Source organism: Anabas testudineus, chromosome 22 (genome assembly GCF_900324465.2).
Source record: "Anabas testudineus chromosome 22, fAnaTes1.2, whole genome shotgun sequence".
NCBI classification, from domain to species: domain Eukaryota; kingdom Metazoa; phylum Chordata; class Actinopteri; order Anabantiformes; family Anabantidae; genus Anabas; species Anabas testudineus.
Window position 1 is genome coordinate 7,912,241 of NC_046630.1, and position 17,868 is coordinate 7,930,108.

The window sequence follows — 17,868 nt, forward strand, 5'->3', positions numbered from 1 at the left end:
TTCCATGTGTCACATCTTATCTAGCTTACGTGTTATGTTCCCGTTTTTACATTTGGACACATGATAACAGTCAAGTGTAATTCAATACTATACTATACTATAACATAGTGGTATAAAAACAGTGTATATGAATGTTTGCTGATTGTTTATTTCAAATAACCACAAAACATTCCTGTTTAAATCAAAGACATTCACAGTAGAAAAGAAAAAGAATCTTTTCAAGTGTTTGGCATTGCAGAAAACCCCATAACACATAACCTTAGATTTGTATTTCCACCTGCCAAAACTGCTGTCACATCCAGAGAGATTACCTAAGTACATTTAATTTGAATACTGATTAGGACAAATACTATTTATGCTACTGCTCAACGGGTATTTGAAAATGTGTGTGACAGCATCAAATTCAAATGCATCTTTATTTTAATAAAATTAAATACATCTATATAATAAGTTAGTATGCAGTCAGCTGTACCTGTTTTTATTTTGGCACATGAAGCCTGATGTGGTTGTTTTGTAGTGGTTGGTGATTGCACTGGTAATACTTTTTAATACAGTACGCCTTACAGAATAATACAACACTGATATCAATCAATTTGAAATACTAAATACTTTTATTTTTTCAAAACGTTCACTCCAGGAAGACAGTGATCCAATATGTACTGTACTGTATAATGATGTTCACATTGCAATGTGCAATAAGAGACAGGGTAGAGGGAGAAAGTGGAAGTTTAAAACAATGTCATCTTCGTCTCTACTGCAGTTGACATCATTCTCTTGCTTTTCTTGGCTCTGCAGGACAGGAGGAGCCAGGTGACAGCCGAGCCAATCAAAAGACCAACAACAGCCAGCACAGCAGCAAGCCATGCTGGCACCTTGTCCTTGCAATCAGAGGTGAGAGGAAGGGCTGTGCCGTGTGTTGTGGAGATGTGAGGTGAAGCTGTGCTGTGTGTTGTGGGTGCTGTGGTGGTGGTCGCACTGGGAAAGCTGTTCGCATTGGTAAAGATGTAAGGATGATCCTGAAACACACAATTAGGAAGTCCTTAAACTAAGTCAAACCCACTTCCATGGCAGGTCCATGTACAAAATGTAAAAATAAATCACAACCAGGTCATGTCAGCATGACAGATGTGTTTGTGTGGCACATGTCTTACCTCAGTGGGGCACTTGATGTTATTTCTGGCATTTGTGAAATTGTTGTATGTCTGTTTTTTACCCACAGGCTCCAGCTAGAGATAAAAAAGGAATAAATTCTTATTGAGTTCATGGGCAAACTGCAGTGAGATGTAGTTGCTCAGAAAAAAAATCAACCAAAACCCTTCCACTGTCAAGCTCAGTTAGCTCTTCTCTGTCTGCCTGGGCTCACCATGTTATTCCACAGAGCTACAGCCATGTCAGCATGTCCCCGTTCACTGAAGTGGAAACAGTCCTCAGAGAAGTAGGTGGTGTCAGGTTTGCCATCCTGGAGAAGAAATAATACAACATCAATTTTTTAAGAATTGTGTGCTCTGAGAGAAGGGCTTGTTACTGTTCTACTAATATATGTTTTAATGTATACGTAAACAAATGACTTACAGCATTCAAAGGAACAATGGTGTTTTTCAAAAAGGGCTGCACAACCACAGTAAAGTCTTCTCTGCCATCATAGCGGCCTCCGTACACCAATTTCTCTGTTAAAATCTGAAAGAAATAACACAAATGCTCATCTTATTACAACTGTCCTAATGTCAGCATTTGTATCAAACACATGTATGAGTGTTTGGCCTTTTCATTGCTAACCTGTAGTTCCCGATTTATCCGTTTTATTTCAGCGAGCTCTGGGGAATCCTCTCCGGGAAACAAGAAGCATGAGCAGACATATCTGAGTATTAGTGTGAAAAGAAAGCTTATTTTAAATCGAAATACCAAAGCTCTAATAAATGTTCAATCCTGCTGTTTGCTACATTATGCATTCCACAGCATTGAACAAAATTTGTGCATAAGCTAGTCCTTCATTATGCACCAACTTCATATTTCTATGCTTGATTGGCAGAATTTGATCAATATCAAGAGAAGGAGCAATCTTATTTGTAGTCTGGTTCAGTTGTTCAGCCTTTTGAAATGGATGGATCAATGAGCGTACTTTTGTAACACATTGCACCCAAGACTGTCCCTCTTGATCCTGCGAAGACCTTCAATTTCCAGGATCTCCAAGATGTTGACTATTGTCCTGGGAAGCTACAGCCAGAAAGAAATAACTTCACCTTTGGGCACTTTCACAGACTAGAATTCAGAATTACAACTTGTGGGAGTCATTCACATAATAAAGGAACATTGGGAGAACACACATAATTTAAGTATACAATCTCTTAGTTATGGATTTTATAGTGTCTCTGACATATTTTACCTCTTCGTACAACAGATCCAAGCTTGTCATTAGATGATGACTGTAGTTCTGGGGTGATAAAGAGGCCTGTAGTTTTTAGAGACACAACATACAAGCTTGTTTATGAATTCATTGTGTACACATGCACACATATGACCACATCATGTTTTTTTTTATCTGTTGCAGTAAAATCAAGGTGCATTTGAGAGAAACGGGTCAAAAGCACACTATCAACAAAAAGAGCTGACATCATGCAACATGTATGACCGTACAAGCAACAACTAACCCTAAGCCGTCACTAGCACGGTCTCAGAGCTCATCTTAAATTGATGCTCGGCTTTGAAATTCTGCTTCAAAGCACAAACATTAAAAGAGAGACTACCCTGTCAGTGGAGCGTGAGTAGGGTAATGGAGGAAGAGAGGGGAAAAAAATAAAAATAAGAAAGGGGAAAGAGACAATGAAGGAGGGAGCAAGGCAGAAACCGTATGAAGAGGGTCTGGGTTTGACTTCTGTGTTGTGTATACACAGAGGGGGGTGAGGGGGGTGGGGGTGTTGGAGTGGTAAAGTGACAGAATGCGCTCATTGAAAAGCAACCGTGTCTGCTCTCATCTCACTCTGACACGATAAAACAATTAGAGGATGGCTGCTCACAAAGCTTGATTATTCTGCTCCACTGCTTAGCGCCGTTTGAAGGGTGATATCATGAGACAGCTCCACACAGGGCATCGCACAACACTACGAGATGTTGAACCACTGTGCGGTGGTAGGATATTTACTAAGGGGAGTGCTTTGAAATGCCCTGCATCCATTGGGTCACGCTGAATTTCCTGTGACGACGTCTCAAAAGCAACTCACTCTGTCATTGCAGTACTGACACAGGTCATTGCCTCCAATAAAGAGGGTCACCAGCTTCCAGTCATTCTGAAAATCCACAGCCTATTTAAATTAAAAGGACAGAGAAGGAATCAGACAAAGACAGAAAGATGGAACACAGCTATCTGTTCATCTTGCACAATACTATAAATAAATTGTAGTCATTTCATTACATCACTGAATGCATTCAAATCAAGTTTATTCTAAACTCACAGAGTCTTTTATCATAGCATCAATCAGCTTTCGGACCTGTCCTGGGATTTCTCTGTACAACATAGAGCAGAGTATTGGTGAGAACACAGAATATTATAAAGTGAACCATCAAATCTGACAACAGATTTTTTCAAACTCACGCTACTTTAGCCCCTGACACAGCCATGTTGAAGCCAGTTTGTAATTTCCCTTGTCCCTTTGACATTCCTCTGATTTCAGGATTGAACTTCTTAAGGATATCTGATGGAAAATAGAAAAACAAATGACAAAATGCTTTGTCACAGTCCACCTCTGCCATCTAGTGCTTTTATGTGTACTGCACTTCACCAAAGCCTTTGACTTACTGGGTAATGTTGTGACTGTCTCGAGAGTTTTGTCTCCTCCAATGCTTGTTAACAAAGAACAAACAAATAAACAAACAATGAACAAGATGTGGACAATGCAATGAATGTTTTTGTATATGTGCTTTGTGTGTGGTCTCTCACCTCCAGGACACTCCTCTGTACTCAGTTGGTAGCTGCAGCAGATTCTTTGCTTTGGCACCAAATCCTGCCTGTATGCATAAAAAGACGCTTATATTATTCGATCATTACTAGACATGTACTTTTCTATACTATACTGTAATATAGTCAGGTAATACAGTCCATCTGCCACATTCATGACAAACTTACCGTTATAGAATCTCCTAGAGCAGCCACCACTTGAATGTCTGCTGGTCGTACTCTGTGAGCTAATAAAGTAGTAAAGTGAGTCTATTTCACATCTAATGCCTGTACTTCACTTTAGTACTAATACCTGAGTGACACTGTGAATGATTACCTGAAGTGGGCACAGAGTTGGATGGAGCTGTGTTAACGCAGGAGAAGTCACTTCCCCAGTTCTGAAGAATAGCAGACACATGTTCTAAGCATTTACAGTTGTGATATAGTGCTCATCGTGCAGCCAAGGGCATAAAAACCTGTTGTGTATGAAAGACAGAAACTATGACCTACTGTAGCAGGCGCAGGAGTGGGTGTGGGGCCTGGAAAGGTGTAGTTGCTGTTCAAAGCTGTCTTGAAGAATGGGTTAGTCTATGAAATGACCAAAAACATAAATGTAAATAAAGTTATAAAATCTTTTGATTTGATATCAGGTTTGTCATAGTTGTTGTTAATTGTGTTGAAAGTTACCTCAGAGGGACACTTCAGGTCAATGCTAACTGTGAAGTCTTGTGTAAACGTCTTGTTGCCCACTGGCTCTAACTAAAAGAAGTGATTTTTCGTCGTTACAAGAAAAAGAAACAAATGCATATTCCAAATACAAATGTGTGCTCTACTAAAGCAAATCCTACCATGTTGTTCCAAAGAGCACGAGCCATGAGAGTATGAGCTCTCTGGCTGAGATGAAAACAGTCAGGGGAAAAGTACGAGCGATCGGGCCGACCATTCTTTTATATAGAAGAGACAGGAGGGAAGAAGTTATAAAAATATCATTATCATTAGGCAGTAATGATGTTTCAAGTGTCTCCCTTCCTACCTCTTGCAAGGGAAGAAAAACCTCTCTGAAGAATGGCTGCAGTACCACTGTAAAGTTGTTGTGTGTGTCATACCGCCCAGAGTCAATTAGCTCTCTCATGGCTTGCTGAAAGGAAATTCAGCACCACAAACATATGTAAACAATATGACTCACAAAAAGCTTTTACTATTGTCTTTCCTTGCTGTGTACCTGATAAGCTCTATTGAAGTCGATGACCTTCTGGAGCTCTGATGATCCATCCAAAGGTTTTAGTATGCAGGGGCAGATTAATCTAAAACACAATCATCAAAAAAGGCAAATGAGATGAGCAGTTTTTAATTAACCTGTTTATGCGACACATAATCAAAGAATAAATAAATCACAGACCTCACAAACCAGGTGGGACAGTTCAAAGTGTTATCTCTGTGTAGATCACGCAGAGGTACAATGTTTAACAGCTCCACCAGATTGACAATGGCACGGGGCACCTGGATACAAAACATGAAGTCATTTGGATTTTGGTATTGAAATTGCCTGAACACAGTGAGGTTAAATGTTTGTGTTAGCGAGATGCAAGAATATAAAGACGTACTTCACTGTGGAGTATGTCCAGAGCTTGGCGGATACGAGTGACTACATTCCTAGCTGAGTAAAAAATCTGTGGAAAGATGTTTCTCATTAAAACCCAAAGCATGAGAGTAACTGTACTGCTTATGCATGAAACAAATAAATGAATCAATTAGTGAATCCTCAGATTACAACAATGATCACAAAGAAGGACAAAATATTACATAATACACAATAAAAAAGTAAGAGAGCTCACACTGTCTGTGCAGAAATCACATAAGTCATTGCCTCCAATAAACATGGTAATCACTTTCCAGTCATTGTTGAAGTCAATGCCCTGTAAAGAAGATAAGACTTAATGTCTGTCTGATAATGGTAAATATAAAACTGAGACTTGTGTCTGTCTGTGTTTCTACTGTACCGAATCACTTTTCATTTTGTCCACCAGGACGCGCACCTGCTGCACCATATCACTGCAAACAGGAAGACACGTTTGATAATCTAATTCTAGGTCACTGTGGCGGTGAGCTGTGTGGTCTTTGGAGGTTTAACTAAATATTAAATTAAAAAGGTAAGTTAGAGTAAGAAGCGTAACGATGCTAATGTTGTGACTGACCTGCTTGTTGCTCCTGGTACAGCCTGATTGAGAAAAGCTTTAGGACTGTTCTCATCACCTATTCCCTCTGAGAAGCCAGTCAGGGAGGGGTTAAACTGCTTCAGGATATCTGCACGCCATCAACATAAAGAAGGTTAGAAGAACTAAAACTGTGCCAATTTGTTGCCCATGGCCATGGATACTCTTTGTAGTATAGTCAGTATTTAAATTATGTAGCTTTTAAAAATCTTGGGCTAGATTTCAGTCTAGAGGAGTCTCAATTCAAAGTCCACTTACTTCCATTTTCTTTCACAAAATGATAGAATGTAAATGTTAAGTTTAGTTATGTAAGGTTAACGTTTTCCCTTGTGGCATGTTATCCTATGATTGAATGTTTGTAGCATCACCTGATTGAGCAATTTATAGTTTTAATTCAATTTATGAATAATTTGTGAATGTGAATGAAGGTATGACATCTTGTTTTAGCAACCTGTGGAATTCTAAAAATATTTATCTGTTCAAACTGGACTAAAATAATAAGATAAGACTGCAATATAGACGTTATCAAGCATAATGATGCTTTGATGTCTACAGATCTGCTGATGTATTCAATTTTAGGCAACGCTATCATTATACTAAAAAGAACAAGAGAGCGAGAGACAAACATACTTGGTAAAGTGGTCACAGTAGTAATGTTTTCATCACCACCAATGCTGGAAATAACAGAAATAACAGCTTATTAGTTTTAAATCCATTTCACCGATTACCAGATGAACTTTCTGCACCAACAAAATTTCAGCTTATCTTACCTCCACGACAGTCCTCTGTACTCATTAATCACTAACAGAATGTTGTCTTTCTTTGCGCCTACCCCATTGGCTGCCTGCAGAAACCATCAGTTATGAGATACTGAGACCATGTAGAAATATTTATTAAAGCGGCTGTGGGTTTGCAAGCCACAGCTCAAATGTCAAAAGTCATCACTCAGTATTACAGCTAACAGTCATAATATAACAACTTGTCTATCTACAGTATATCTATATTAATGTTTATTTCATATGGCTTTTCCTAAGATGTTTAGCTCTGTTTGACTCATGCAGTAAAATATATAGAAGAACACTCACTGTCAGTGAGTCACCTACTGCTGCCACCACTTTGATATCACCAGGTCTGAGTTCGTGCACTACACAGGAAAACATAAGATGGCTTACAGTATGTTTGCAAAAATATTAGCAAATTAACACCTAGAAACATTTGTACCTGAAGTTGGAGTGGTAGGAGATGGACTACGATCTGCGCATGGTATTTCAGTACCCATAACCTGTAAACATACAGCACTCTCCACTAAATTTCGTTTTGTATACTGTTATGCTGCTGTTTAGCTTTGAATCTGAGGAGACAGACTTACAGCATCTATTAGTGCAGAGGCTTTGCTGTAAGCTGTCTTTTCTCTGTCAGCGGGGGAATTTACTTGTGTCCGCAGGAAAGGTCGTTCCTGAGATGAGAGTGCAAAATTAGTTAGAATCACTGTTTTTAATCATAGTGTTATTATCTGATTTAATTGTATTATACTGAAAGCCTGCTCTGAGTCTCAAAACATTTGAGAAGCATTTTTACACCAAGGCTCAAACTCAACATACAGAATGGTCACTACACTAAGGGATGACTTTTGATGTGTGACACCATATCTTACCTCTGTAGGGCAAGGAATTGTAATGTAATTGTTGTCCATAACCTCTGCCTGACCTGTCATTGGTTGAAGCTGCATGAGAAAAAGATGACTGGTTAACACACTGAGTACACGTGAAACCATTCTGTGCGGTCAATGACCAAACCGCGTTCAGCAGTACAAATTTCACTGTTCTTCTCTTTGCACACAATATATAATAGATGCAGAATGATCAAAGCTGGAGATAACACCATCCAGTTAATCGTTACATCTCTTATCTCAGACCAACAAGCTGTAATCATTGTTCCATCTTACTTTTGGTGTGAGTGATAAAGTTGAGACTTGCAGGGTCATTTTCAGTGTCGTAACAGCACATATGTTAAGGTTTTAACGGTTTCAATATGCTGCACTATATGGACTTTGATTTATAAGAACCTACCAGGTTTGTCCATAGCTGAACAGCTAGTTGGCTTAGGTCAGGCCATGTGTTCTCCTATGAAGAAGATTATGATACATGCTTATTACACACTACATGGTCTGTCATGTGTTAGTTAAAACCGTTGATTATAACTGCATCTGGAAATTGATTTTCTCTACTCACTGAGTTCAGTTCAAGGATAACTGGGACAGACTGCAGAACAACAGTAAAGGCTTCACTTTTACTGCGCCACTTTGGAATTTCTAAGGCATCATTTAGAGAATCCTGAAAACACGACAGACACAATTTGTCAATCCGACAGCTAAAGATAAACATGATCCAAAAGCACACAAGCACAATTTATTACTTTACCTGCAGCGTTTTCAGGAGTGTGGCTTTATGTAGTCGCTGGTTTATACTTTTACTTCTCATACACTCACACCTACAATAAAATAAAAAATAAGTAAATTACTGTAAATATCTTAATAATTAATAGGATCACAACACTACATGAGAGATGTACGGTATGTAGAATGCAAGATATTAAAATAATCAAGACACTTACTCGTTGTTGTCATGATTTGTGCTCCAGACAGCAACGTGAACTAAAGTGCGATGCAGCTGTAAACATACAACCAGTTTGTCAATTGTTGCCACTTTAATTTGTATATGACAAAAATCTATAATATGCACCATACCTTGTTTTGCAATATCTGCAGAGCTGCTTCCACTTCCTGCACAATGGCTTCAACATCTGCAACAAGCTAAATTACAAGAAAAAAAAATTACACACTCCTAATATGCTTTACTGAATACAGTAACATGATTAAGTGTGGAACAAGAAAACCTACATGTGGTGAACAGGTGCACAAGGAATCTGCTGGAACAAACAGCAGCACGAGCTTCCAGCCTGTCACCTGCAGAGACACAGTGTGAATGAAAAATGTGGTAGTTTTGTGGTAATAATTCAATTTAATTTAATTTAATATTAAATCTCCTTTTCCTAACTTATAGGAAGGTTTATGTGTACCTGATGTGAAAGCGACAGTTCCTCAACTTCCTCCACCAAACTCCTGAAACACACACTGTCACATGTAACACAGCCCCTGCAATTTACTGTATGTGTGTGAATGCACCTGAGTGTGTGTGTGTGTGTGTGTGTGTGTGTCACCTGGGTTGCAGCGAGGTCTGATCCACATGTTGGGTGATCACTCCAGGATTATACACAGACAGTAACTCTATACAAGACAGTTACAGTATATATATGTATATATATATATATATAGATGGATACTATTGTACAGCTGTACATTTATGGTACGTTTAATTTCTCCACAATCAGAAAGCAGATTGGGCATATTACAGGATAATTTTTAAACAAAAGGTCAGCAACCTGTGTTTATGGCCCTCTGTCTTATCCTTAGAGATAATTTTTATTGTAAAATTACAGTATTGTTATTATTATGTATTCATCACACTTATCACATACTACGTATGTATGATTCTCTTTACCTTGGCCTTGAGTCTGACCTTGAACTAAACATGACTTCAGAAAACCCCCCAAATTTAATTTTTTTCTGGTTATATATTACATCCGCTTTAATAATTAACAGAGGAAGATTACTGTGGTTGACACACACACACACACATATATATATATATATATATATATATATATATGTGTATATATATACATCATAGGGAAAAGGAATAATGTCAAACTGATGATGACATACAGTAAATGTAGTGTATGAAATTTCAGACTTACCAGAAAGTCCACTGACCAGTCGGGACACTTCGTCCCTAATGTTGAAGACACACATATTATTACATACAGTTAGCATTGGTAAACATCACATCTAAAGCACTGCTCTGTCTTGGCACCTCCAGTGACATAAGTGTTATTGAAATATATATTTGTGAATTTTATTCTTAGCTCTTACTTGTATGCAAATGACCTTCCCAATGTGTAAACAGCGGTGATATCACTAGGTCTGAGAGCATGAACTGTTAATGAAGCAACAAGAGAATCAAATGGTCAACAATGACACAATATACTGACTTGAATCTAGGTAAACAAGAAACAAATCATTATGCATAATTCCAGTAAACTTGATTAATGTGGGAACAGCTGAATAAATGTCAATTATAATGCCCACCTGAGGAGGATGGGGACAATGGAGCAGGAAGTGGTGAACAGAGAATTGGCATGTAACGCTCTATCTGTAAGAGAAATACACTTTCTGATGCTTTACATATTCAGGTTCTAATGAACTCAGAGCAGAGATAACTGACTGTATAGTACCTTCTCAGATTTTTCTGCTGGCAGGTCCTTTTTTCTTACATCGATGCTGACAGCATCTAAATGTCACATAAGAAACAAACAAAACAGTACAGAAGTTAGAACAAATTCACTTTTACTTTCAGCCTGCAACATAATAAACTGTGGTTTAATAAACCTTCTCTGTGTGGTTTACTCTTTTTGTATTTGCAGCCCAAAGTCCTTGTGCAGACCTTCCAGTCAACAACAAAAGCAACACTCCCACTATTTACCATCCATATCCAATATAACCATTTAGTTTGGTAATAGGAGGACTTATTTTTTTCATCTGTGGGAACCTGTAAGTGGAGGCTATTTTATAAACATATAATAAATGACAAACCACTGTAATAAAAGAAAATATGTTTTCAAATGAGAAACTGTGGTTGTTAAAGTATAGTATTAACCATTCTGTGTATCATCAAATATAAGCCACATAAGTAAACTGTGTAATACATAAGTAAAACCTCCTGCACATATGAATATAAAGGCAAAACAAAATACACACATTTCAGTAAAAGACACATGAAATTTAATATAATAACTGTCTGTACTTTACCCACAAACTGAGTACAGGATCCAACAAGAGCTGCCAGAATCAGGAGTGTAGCTCTACTGGCCATGATGTGCTGAGATACCATATGCCCTCCACACGGTGTAATGATCTCCTCTTTTTATTTTCTCAGTGTCTCAGGAAAAAGTAAGCTTTCACAGACTATGGAACTACCTCTAAAGGGTTTGAGAAAGATAAAAAAAAAAACGAGAAATGAAAGAAGAGGAAAGCAACTGTTCGTGTGATGAGAAAAATGATCATTTGTGCTACTTTTCACTCACTCGATTTTATTCCCTGTCATATCTTCCTTTATCAGCTTATCTCGATAACAACACACTGAATTACTTAGTTTAACAGCATGTAGCTGAGTCATCTGAAATTTATACTGCAACTCTAAAGGATATTCTGATATCCTGCAATAGACCACACTGGCACATTATCTAAAGTACTTATGTCAGTAACATGTTACGTTTGATTTAATGACTGTCACCATGACGCATGAGTAAATTGATGATGAACTATCACATTTAGATTTTCTCTATTTTGACAGCCAGATAGTTATACTTATAATTATTATATTGTAAAGGTACCCCTATGTAAGAATGTATTAATAATTGGCTTCAAATCTTTTTAAATAAAGACAACAATGATATGGATACAGTTAAAGATGACCAGAATGATACTTCTGAGAAAAGAATACGTTTCTTGTTCAAAGTCACTTGGGTGAAAAAGCTCAAACTACCAGAAATATTCTTCCTTTTACTAAGAGTATTAAATATCTAAATTCCAGACATGGATTTCTGCAGTATGATGTTAAAAACAATACACATCATCAGGATAATATGTAATTATGCATCATTTCAATACTTGCAGAACTGCTGCACTCTCAGTTAGAGCTGTGCAATTACTCTACTGAATGCACATTCATTCACATTCAATGAACTATGCCGTTTGCTAATGTTTACTTATTGTTGTATTCGTTTATGTTATTGTGTTGTTGCAGTGTTGTGGTTAAGAATTTCAAGCAATAAAGTCATATACAAACTGTTAATAACCTGTGACAACAACATGTAACCTCCCTTTGTATTTTACCACTGTTAACAACTAGCAATTCAGTCACGGACGGGTTTCCTTTTGGAGATGCACTGCGATATGATTAGATTGTTAAATGCTTTATGGGTTTAAATATAGATTGACTTTGCAGATAACCTGAACCTTGGAATCAAGAAAGTAAAACAACAAGTCATCTTGATGGTGTCGTGGAATTATCTGATTTCCTTCAAGCAGCAGAAAATGTCCTGGCGAATTCATACAGTACATCAAAATGTTCTTATGGCCCAATATATTAGGGGACATATGAGTTTCTTTATTTAATATGTCAAGTATCCATTAATTCTTACAGGGTGTTTCTGAATCTGAATATGCAGCTCCTCGTGTCTGCTGTTACTTGTAACTGCAGCCTTTGACGCTGTGAAACTCTGAACTGAGCATCTCTGCTGCAGCTCTTGGCTGGCTCAGGTCCTTCATCTCTGCTTTCGTGACAGAATGACGTCTTCAGCTCATTCTCGCCAAGACAGATGCCCTGTTCTTTCCAGCCAGACCTTTTACTACAGCACAGCACTAAATAAGGATCTTCGGTGACTTCGCTGACCACAGCTCTACCGTCTCCCGTGCATGTAGGTTTGCTACAGACAGATTAGACCCCCACCTTTCCAAATATTCTACCCAACACCTTGAGCAGTCACATGTAATCCTGACTACTGTGATGCCCTATTGACAAGGCTACCAGCATGCACAATCAAACCTCTTGAGACGAAACACATGATGTCTCATTTTAAACTGTCATTGTAAATTCAAACATGCATAACACCGGTGCTTTTCATGATGTGACATTTAACACCACATGTCTTTAGTGAAAAAGGCCTGTCCTTTTCCTACATCTCGGCTTTGCCTGCCACAAATTTCACAGGACTACAGCTGCCAGACTCTGACTCTGAGGCACATTTGTAGAAGATGTGTTCAAATCCAATCTGTCACTGCTGGTGCTGCACAAACTGATTGATTTGACTAGCGTAGACTGATGAAGCCTGATCTCAACTGGACATTTGAATACATTTCTGCAGGAGAGGAGAACTTTGAATTGTGCCTCTTGTTCCATTCATTAAAAATCAAATTAGAAAGAGCCAGTTTGAACAGAGTGTTTTCACATACCGCATGTGAACCTGACTTGTGCTTTAAAAAGGACTTGGTGAGTGGTGAACCGATGTGATGAGCACAAATATAAAATCAGAAAATACTGCATCAGGCACAAGATGGTGGTGCTTCATGCAAGCTTGCAGGGTGAAATCAGGGTATTTAAAGCTTCTCCTCGATCATGCGGACATTTTGCTCCGCTCTGCTGACACCTGGTGGAGCACACAGGAGGCCGCCATGACCGGATGTTGATACTAGCTCGGAGTAGCAGAGTCGACAGGAACAGCTGAAAGAGAACAACAAAGCAACGACGACGACGTGACAAACAACAGATGTTCGTCTGAAGTTCACCTCAAATATCTGTGACATCGTCGCTGGGGGACACATTTCGTCTCACCGAAACACATTTCACAAGGTAGGAAGCCGTCGTTTGGAGCCAAGTTGTTAAAATACGCGTTGTTGTTGTTGTTCTCTCGCTCCTAGCGTCGCTTTAGCGCTGTTAGCTTAACGGCTAACGTAACGCTAGCTCCTTCTAGCTTCATAGCTCAGCACAGCCCCCTGCTAACATGCCCAAACTCGCAACGAAAGGCAGCTGATATGTTGTTGTTTTTTTTGGCAGCTAGAGTCAGGCAAAGTTTCATAATCTAAAGGGTGATTAGTTTAGTATTCGCCAAAATCGCAAAATAGCCATAGTCAGAACAGAAAGTACTTGTTGAAAACAGAAATGCTTCAGTGTTTGTTTTCTTAAAAGTCATGTTTCTGTGAATAATCAGTCTGTGCTAGTTTCTGCTGACTCGTGGTGCAGCATGGTTAAAAAACAGTTATGAGGACAATAAAGTAAATAAGACTTCTGTTTTTGGTTCACTATAAAAAAAGCAGTTTTCACAATAGTTTAATAAATTATTTAACATTTCATCTCTTAGTCTTGGTCCAGTCACTCCCAGAGATTTGACGATGGGACGTATCTTCCTGGACCACATCGGTGGGACCCGTCTCTTCTCCTGTGCCAACTGTGACACCATCCTGACCAATAGGTCTGAGCTTATTTCCACCCGATTCACAGGAGCCACTGGCAGAGCTTTCCTCTTTAATAAGGTACAACAAGTAAAAAAAAAAAATCCCTAAAATCTGGAAGAGGTCACAATTATACAAGTTACACATGTTCAGTAACTTGTTGTTGCTTTAAAAATTGCGTGCGTCTGTGTCTCAACCCCACAGGTGGTGAACCTGCAGTACAGCGAGGTGCAGGACAGAGTGATGCTCACTGGCAGGCACATGGTGAGAGATGTCAGCTGCAAGAACTGCAATAGCAAGTTGGGTTGGATCTACGAGTTTGCTACTGAAGACAGTCAGCGATACAAGGAGGGTCGTGTCATCCTGGAGAGGGCGCTGGTTCGGGAGAGTGAGGGCTTTGAAGAGCACGTCCCGTCGGACAACTCATGAGCGCCCAATGTTGGATTAACTTGCATGGGAAGGCTCACTCCTGTGTCCTTTCCCTCTCCTTTCCCCTTTTGCCTCTGCGCTGCACATTGCTACCCGCAGACTTAATGGTCAGTGAAGCTTTGGCTTCACCCCGCACACCTTCCCTGTCGCTGGCCTGCGACTCTTAGACCTCTGCTGATTAGAAGATTGGTTTGCTGGATCTATTGTTGCTGAACAAGCTAACCCAAAAAATACCTCCTGATATATGTATCAAAGGACACCTTCACCTCCCTGAAACAGCTGGGAACACAGATAGGACAGATGTAACTTCACTTCTCAACTGTTCATGCACGGTTACATAAGATTTTCACCATCGCTGCACAAGGCATGATCCACACGTTGTTAAATGGTAATTGAATACATGCATGATAATAGACATGGTAAATCACACAAAAATAAATCACTTGTGTGTTTTTTCTTATTTAGAGCTGAGTAGATTGTAGAGCTGAGGATGTTCGTCATCAAGACATGAGCAAAGCAACCAGTCCGCTAATTTACCAACACTGTTAAATGAATCAGTGGATGTGTCACTCTACATATTGCTTTTGTATGGCTTCTGTGTTGTGAACGTTGTCTCAGTGTATTTGTCACTGGTGAGCAATGAATGCAATTAAGACCATGAGAGTTGTTACTTCTACATTGTTTACCTTTTATTAGTTGGTAGAGCAATGAATGTAATTTAGTCTTTCAAGCCTCTGTTCTAATTCACGTGATACCATGCAGATGGCACAGATTGATGTCATATTAAGGTGTTATTGTATTTGATGATAATAGCTGTTTTATTTTGACTTAGCTCACATGATGTGCAATTATTTTGATTGACATGACATTTTTGAATTAAGTGGCTTAAGTGTTCTGTCATAGTGTGGAAGTGGGTTCCTGTACAGTTGACAATCATACAATTGATCCTGCAGTTTTACTCAATTCGAGCAATCAACGGCTGAAACCATGGATTCTGTGCCTGTTTGTGTCTAGTGTGACGAACAACATGTCACTTTGGTGACTTATCAGGAGAATGTTCCCTCCAGCCAAGCATCTTCACTACGACAGAGTATGTCTCAGCGTGATGGAGGCAGTCTCTGGGGGTGTATTAGAAGAGGGTGGGTCACATAAGCATTTGAAATTAGCGAGGAGACAGAGCTATAGAAAAACAGAAAACAGTATTTGGAAACAACAAGCCAAAACGTTTTTCAGTCAGGTTTGAGTTCAGTAGTTTTTATAATCCTCAGATTAGGATACATTTGGTCATACCATACAGAGCCAAAGAAGCTTAAAAGTCAAGTCTTTGTCTCCAAGTATGTCCACGTGATGTATTTTATACCAACAATGACTTGTGATTGTAACATGTCAAAATGTTAAAATATGTTTGATTTATTTCATGGCCCTGGTGAAACATTGTAAATGCATATTGAAATTAGCAAAATGGTCCAGCCCTCACTCGTGATGTTTTTATTGTACAGTACATTTCTACAAAAATGTAAAATCATATATGAAAACAAGAAACTGAGATCATCTATTTACTGAGACCAGCCCAGTGCAGGGTATAGTTATCAGCCATTACAGTCTATAGTTATAATTTTATTATTATTATTTTGTTTTCACTTTTTTGCATTTTATTGTTAAAAGCCAATTGTTTTTGCTTTACTTGATATTATTATGCTATTGACAAATACATTTATCTTTGCGTATATTTTCTTAATTGGGAGTCTGAAGAAGATGTTTACTTGTGTGACTATGGCAAGATTCTTTCTGATGTGATTTAAAAATAAAGATGCTGCGTTAAAACATTTTGTCTTGTTTTATGATTTTGTGGTCCAAAGCCGTGCACCACTAGGGGGCAGCAGGACACCAAGTCACAGGAGGATTTGTGAAGACGTGATGCTGAGCCCTTCGCCTTTCTCTGACGTTTGCCATCCAGTCATGGTCTGTAGAGCTTCACTTGTCACACGTCAAAAGTGATGTTGCTCCACAGAGCAGAGACAACGAATAGATTCCACTGAATCGTTGGCAGATAAATAAAGGTTGTATGAATTATTAAGGTAAAATGTGACAGAAATAACTGACAAAGAACATGCATGTACACTAAATCTGATTTTGATACCACCTATTCAGAACTCATCGTGAATCACCCAAGTTGAAGAGCTTTGACTGCACTGGGTTTATAAATAGGCAGTGACGACTCTCTCCTAATCCACCCACTAATATTGCGGTGCTGCCGTAGAGATATTTATAGCTCTGATCCTGTTGAACGGCTTCTTTGTTGGTGTGTGTGTGAGGGTCTGTGTCACAGTGTTGGAATCAACAACACCTCTGCTTTTCTATAGCCACTCCTAGAGGCGTCCTTCATGGACACTGCGTCCCTAAACATCGCTCACACAAATATTAATTAAGGTTGCTTAATACAACAAACTCTCTATTTTGGGATCCACCACAGTTGCGTGTCTTGTTTTGAGCAATAATGGTTTGAGAACATGGTTGTTTTTGTGGCTATCTAGGACCAAATGCTGAATATGACTAGAGAATAAAAAAGAAGGCTCGATCTCCTGAGAATTCACTGTCCTGCTTTATAATTCATTGTAGTCTTTGCCCGTGTAAACTCAGCACTGTCTGCTGTCTTTATTGAAAAAGCCATCTGGACAGATAAGGATAATTACACTGCCTTGTTGATCCTATTTGTCTGCATGCAATTGGATAGACATGGTACAAATCTAGATGTGACTCTAGTCTTTACGTCTGTGGTCACAGCAAGAGGTATTTTTCCACTACTTTTCAGACGTCCTTCTGCAGTACTCTTGGGCAGGACTTGGGTAAACGACATTCCCTAAAGATCCTAACCTCAAGTTCCTCTACACTAATTCAATATTTATTTTACTAAGAGTCGGTCTAATAATAGAAAAAAGACACACTAGAGAAATGATGCTCTCATGTGTCTCATGTAGATTCTTATATATAGATGCAGAGGGTTGGAAGAAGGCTGAGGGGCACAATTGCACCCTTAATTGGCCCATGATTCATCATCCCTGGACAGCTATTTTAAGTTTATCCTCACCTTTTGTCTTGCTTTAATTTCACAGGATGTCAGCATCACACCCCCTCTCTATCCCCTCAGGAGAGCAGAGATATAGAAT

At 38.9% G+C, this 17,868-nt stretch overlaps 2 protein-coding genes across 2 annotated transcripts; one reads left to right on the forward strand and one right to left on the reverse strand.

Annotated features, from left to right (window-relative positions):
• Nucleotides 1-468: 468 nt before the first annotated feature.
• On the reverse strand, nt 469-11,350 carry LOC113147759 (phospholipase B1, membrane-associated-like). Its single transcript, XM_026338971.1, has 43 exons — nt 11,072-11,350; nt 10,498-10,553; nt 10,352-10,415; nt 10,136-10,199; nt 9,961-9,995; nt 9,364-9,430; nt 9,223-9,265; nt 9,044-9,109; nt 8,891-8,956; nt 8,758-8,813; nt 8,565-8,634; nt 8,376-8,477; nt 8,214-8,267; nt 7,799-7,867; nt 7,514-7,600; nt 7,366-7,426; nt 7,230-7,288; nt 6,915-6,988; nt 6,775-6,818; nt 6,127-6,235; nt 5,932-5,983; nt 5,767-5,847; nt 5,536-5,601; nt 5,331-5,431; nt 5,154-5,235; nt 4,965-5,069; nt 4,780-4,875; nt 4,619-4,690; nt 4,442-4,519; nt 4,269-4,329; nt 4,121-4,179; nt 3,935-4,002; nt 3,794-3,837; nt 3,590-3,689; nt 3,450-3,501; nt 3,219-3,299; nt 2,384-2,449; nt 2,120-2,214; nt 1,777-1,858; nt 1,573-1,677; nt 1,364-1,459; nt 1,152-1,226; nt 469-1,016 (listed from the first exon to the last, which is right to left on the reverse strand). The coding sequence occupies exons 1-43, from the start codon at nt 11,151-11,153 to the stop codon at nt 729-731; spliced, it is 3,333 nt and encodes a 1,110-aa protein (XP_026194756.1). The 5' UTR covers nt 11,154-11,350; the 3' UTR covers nt 469-728.
• A 2,162-nt stretch (nt 11,351-13,512) lies between these two features.
• Nucleotides 13,513-16,527, forward strand: LOC113148658 (protein yippee-like 5). The gene is made up of 3 exons (XM_026340427.1): nt 13,513-13,673; nt 14,182-14,353; nt 14,477-16,527. The coding sequence occupies exons 2-3, from the start codon at nt 14,213-14,215 to the stop codon at nt 14,699-14,701; spliced, it is 366 nt and encodes a 121-aa protein (XP_026196212.1). The 5' UTR covers nt 13,513-13,673; nt 14,182-14,212; the 3' UTR covers nt 14,702-16,527.
• Nucleotides 16,528-17,868: the final 1,341 nt, after the last annotated feature.

Coding starts and splice junctions, on each gene's coding strand:
- LOC113147759 (XM_026338971.1), bottom strand. CDS start 11,153: ATGGTATCTCAGCACATCATGGCCAGTAGAGCTACACTCCTGATTCTG. Junction 7,601..7,798: donor CAATTCCTTGCCCTACAGAG/GTAAGATATGGT, acceptor CTCTCATCTCAG/GAACGACCTTTCCTGCGGAC. Junction 5,432..5,535: donor TGGACATACTCCACAGTGAA/GTACGTCTTTAT, acceptor TTTTGTATCCAG/GTGCCCCGTGCCATTGTCAA.
- LOC113148658 (XM_026340427.1), top strand. CDS start 14,213: ATGGGACGTATCTTCCTGGACCACATCGGTGGGACCCGTCTCTTCTCC. Junction 14,354..14,476: donor GAGCTTTCCTCTTTAATAAG/GTACAACAAGTA, acceptor TCAACCCCACAG/GTGGTGAACCTGCAGTACAG.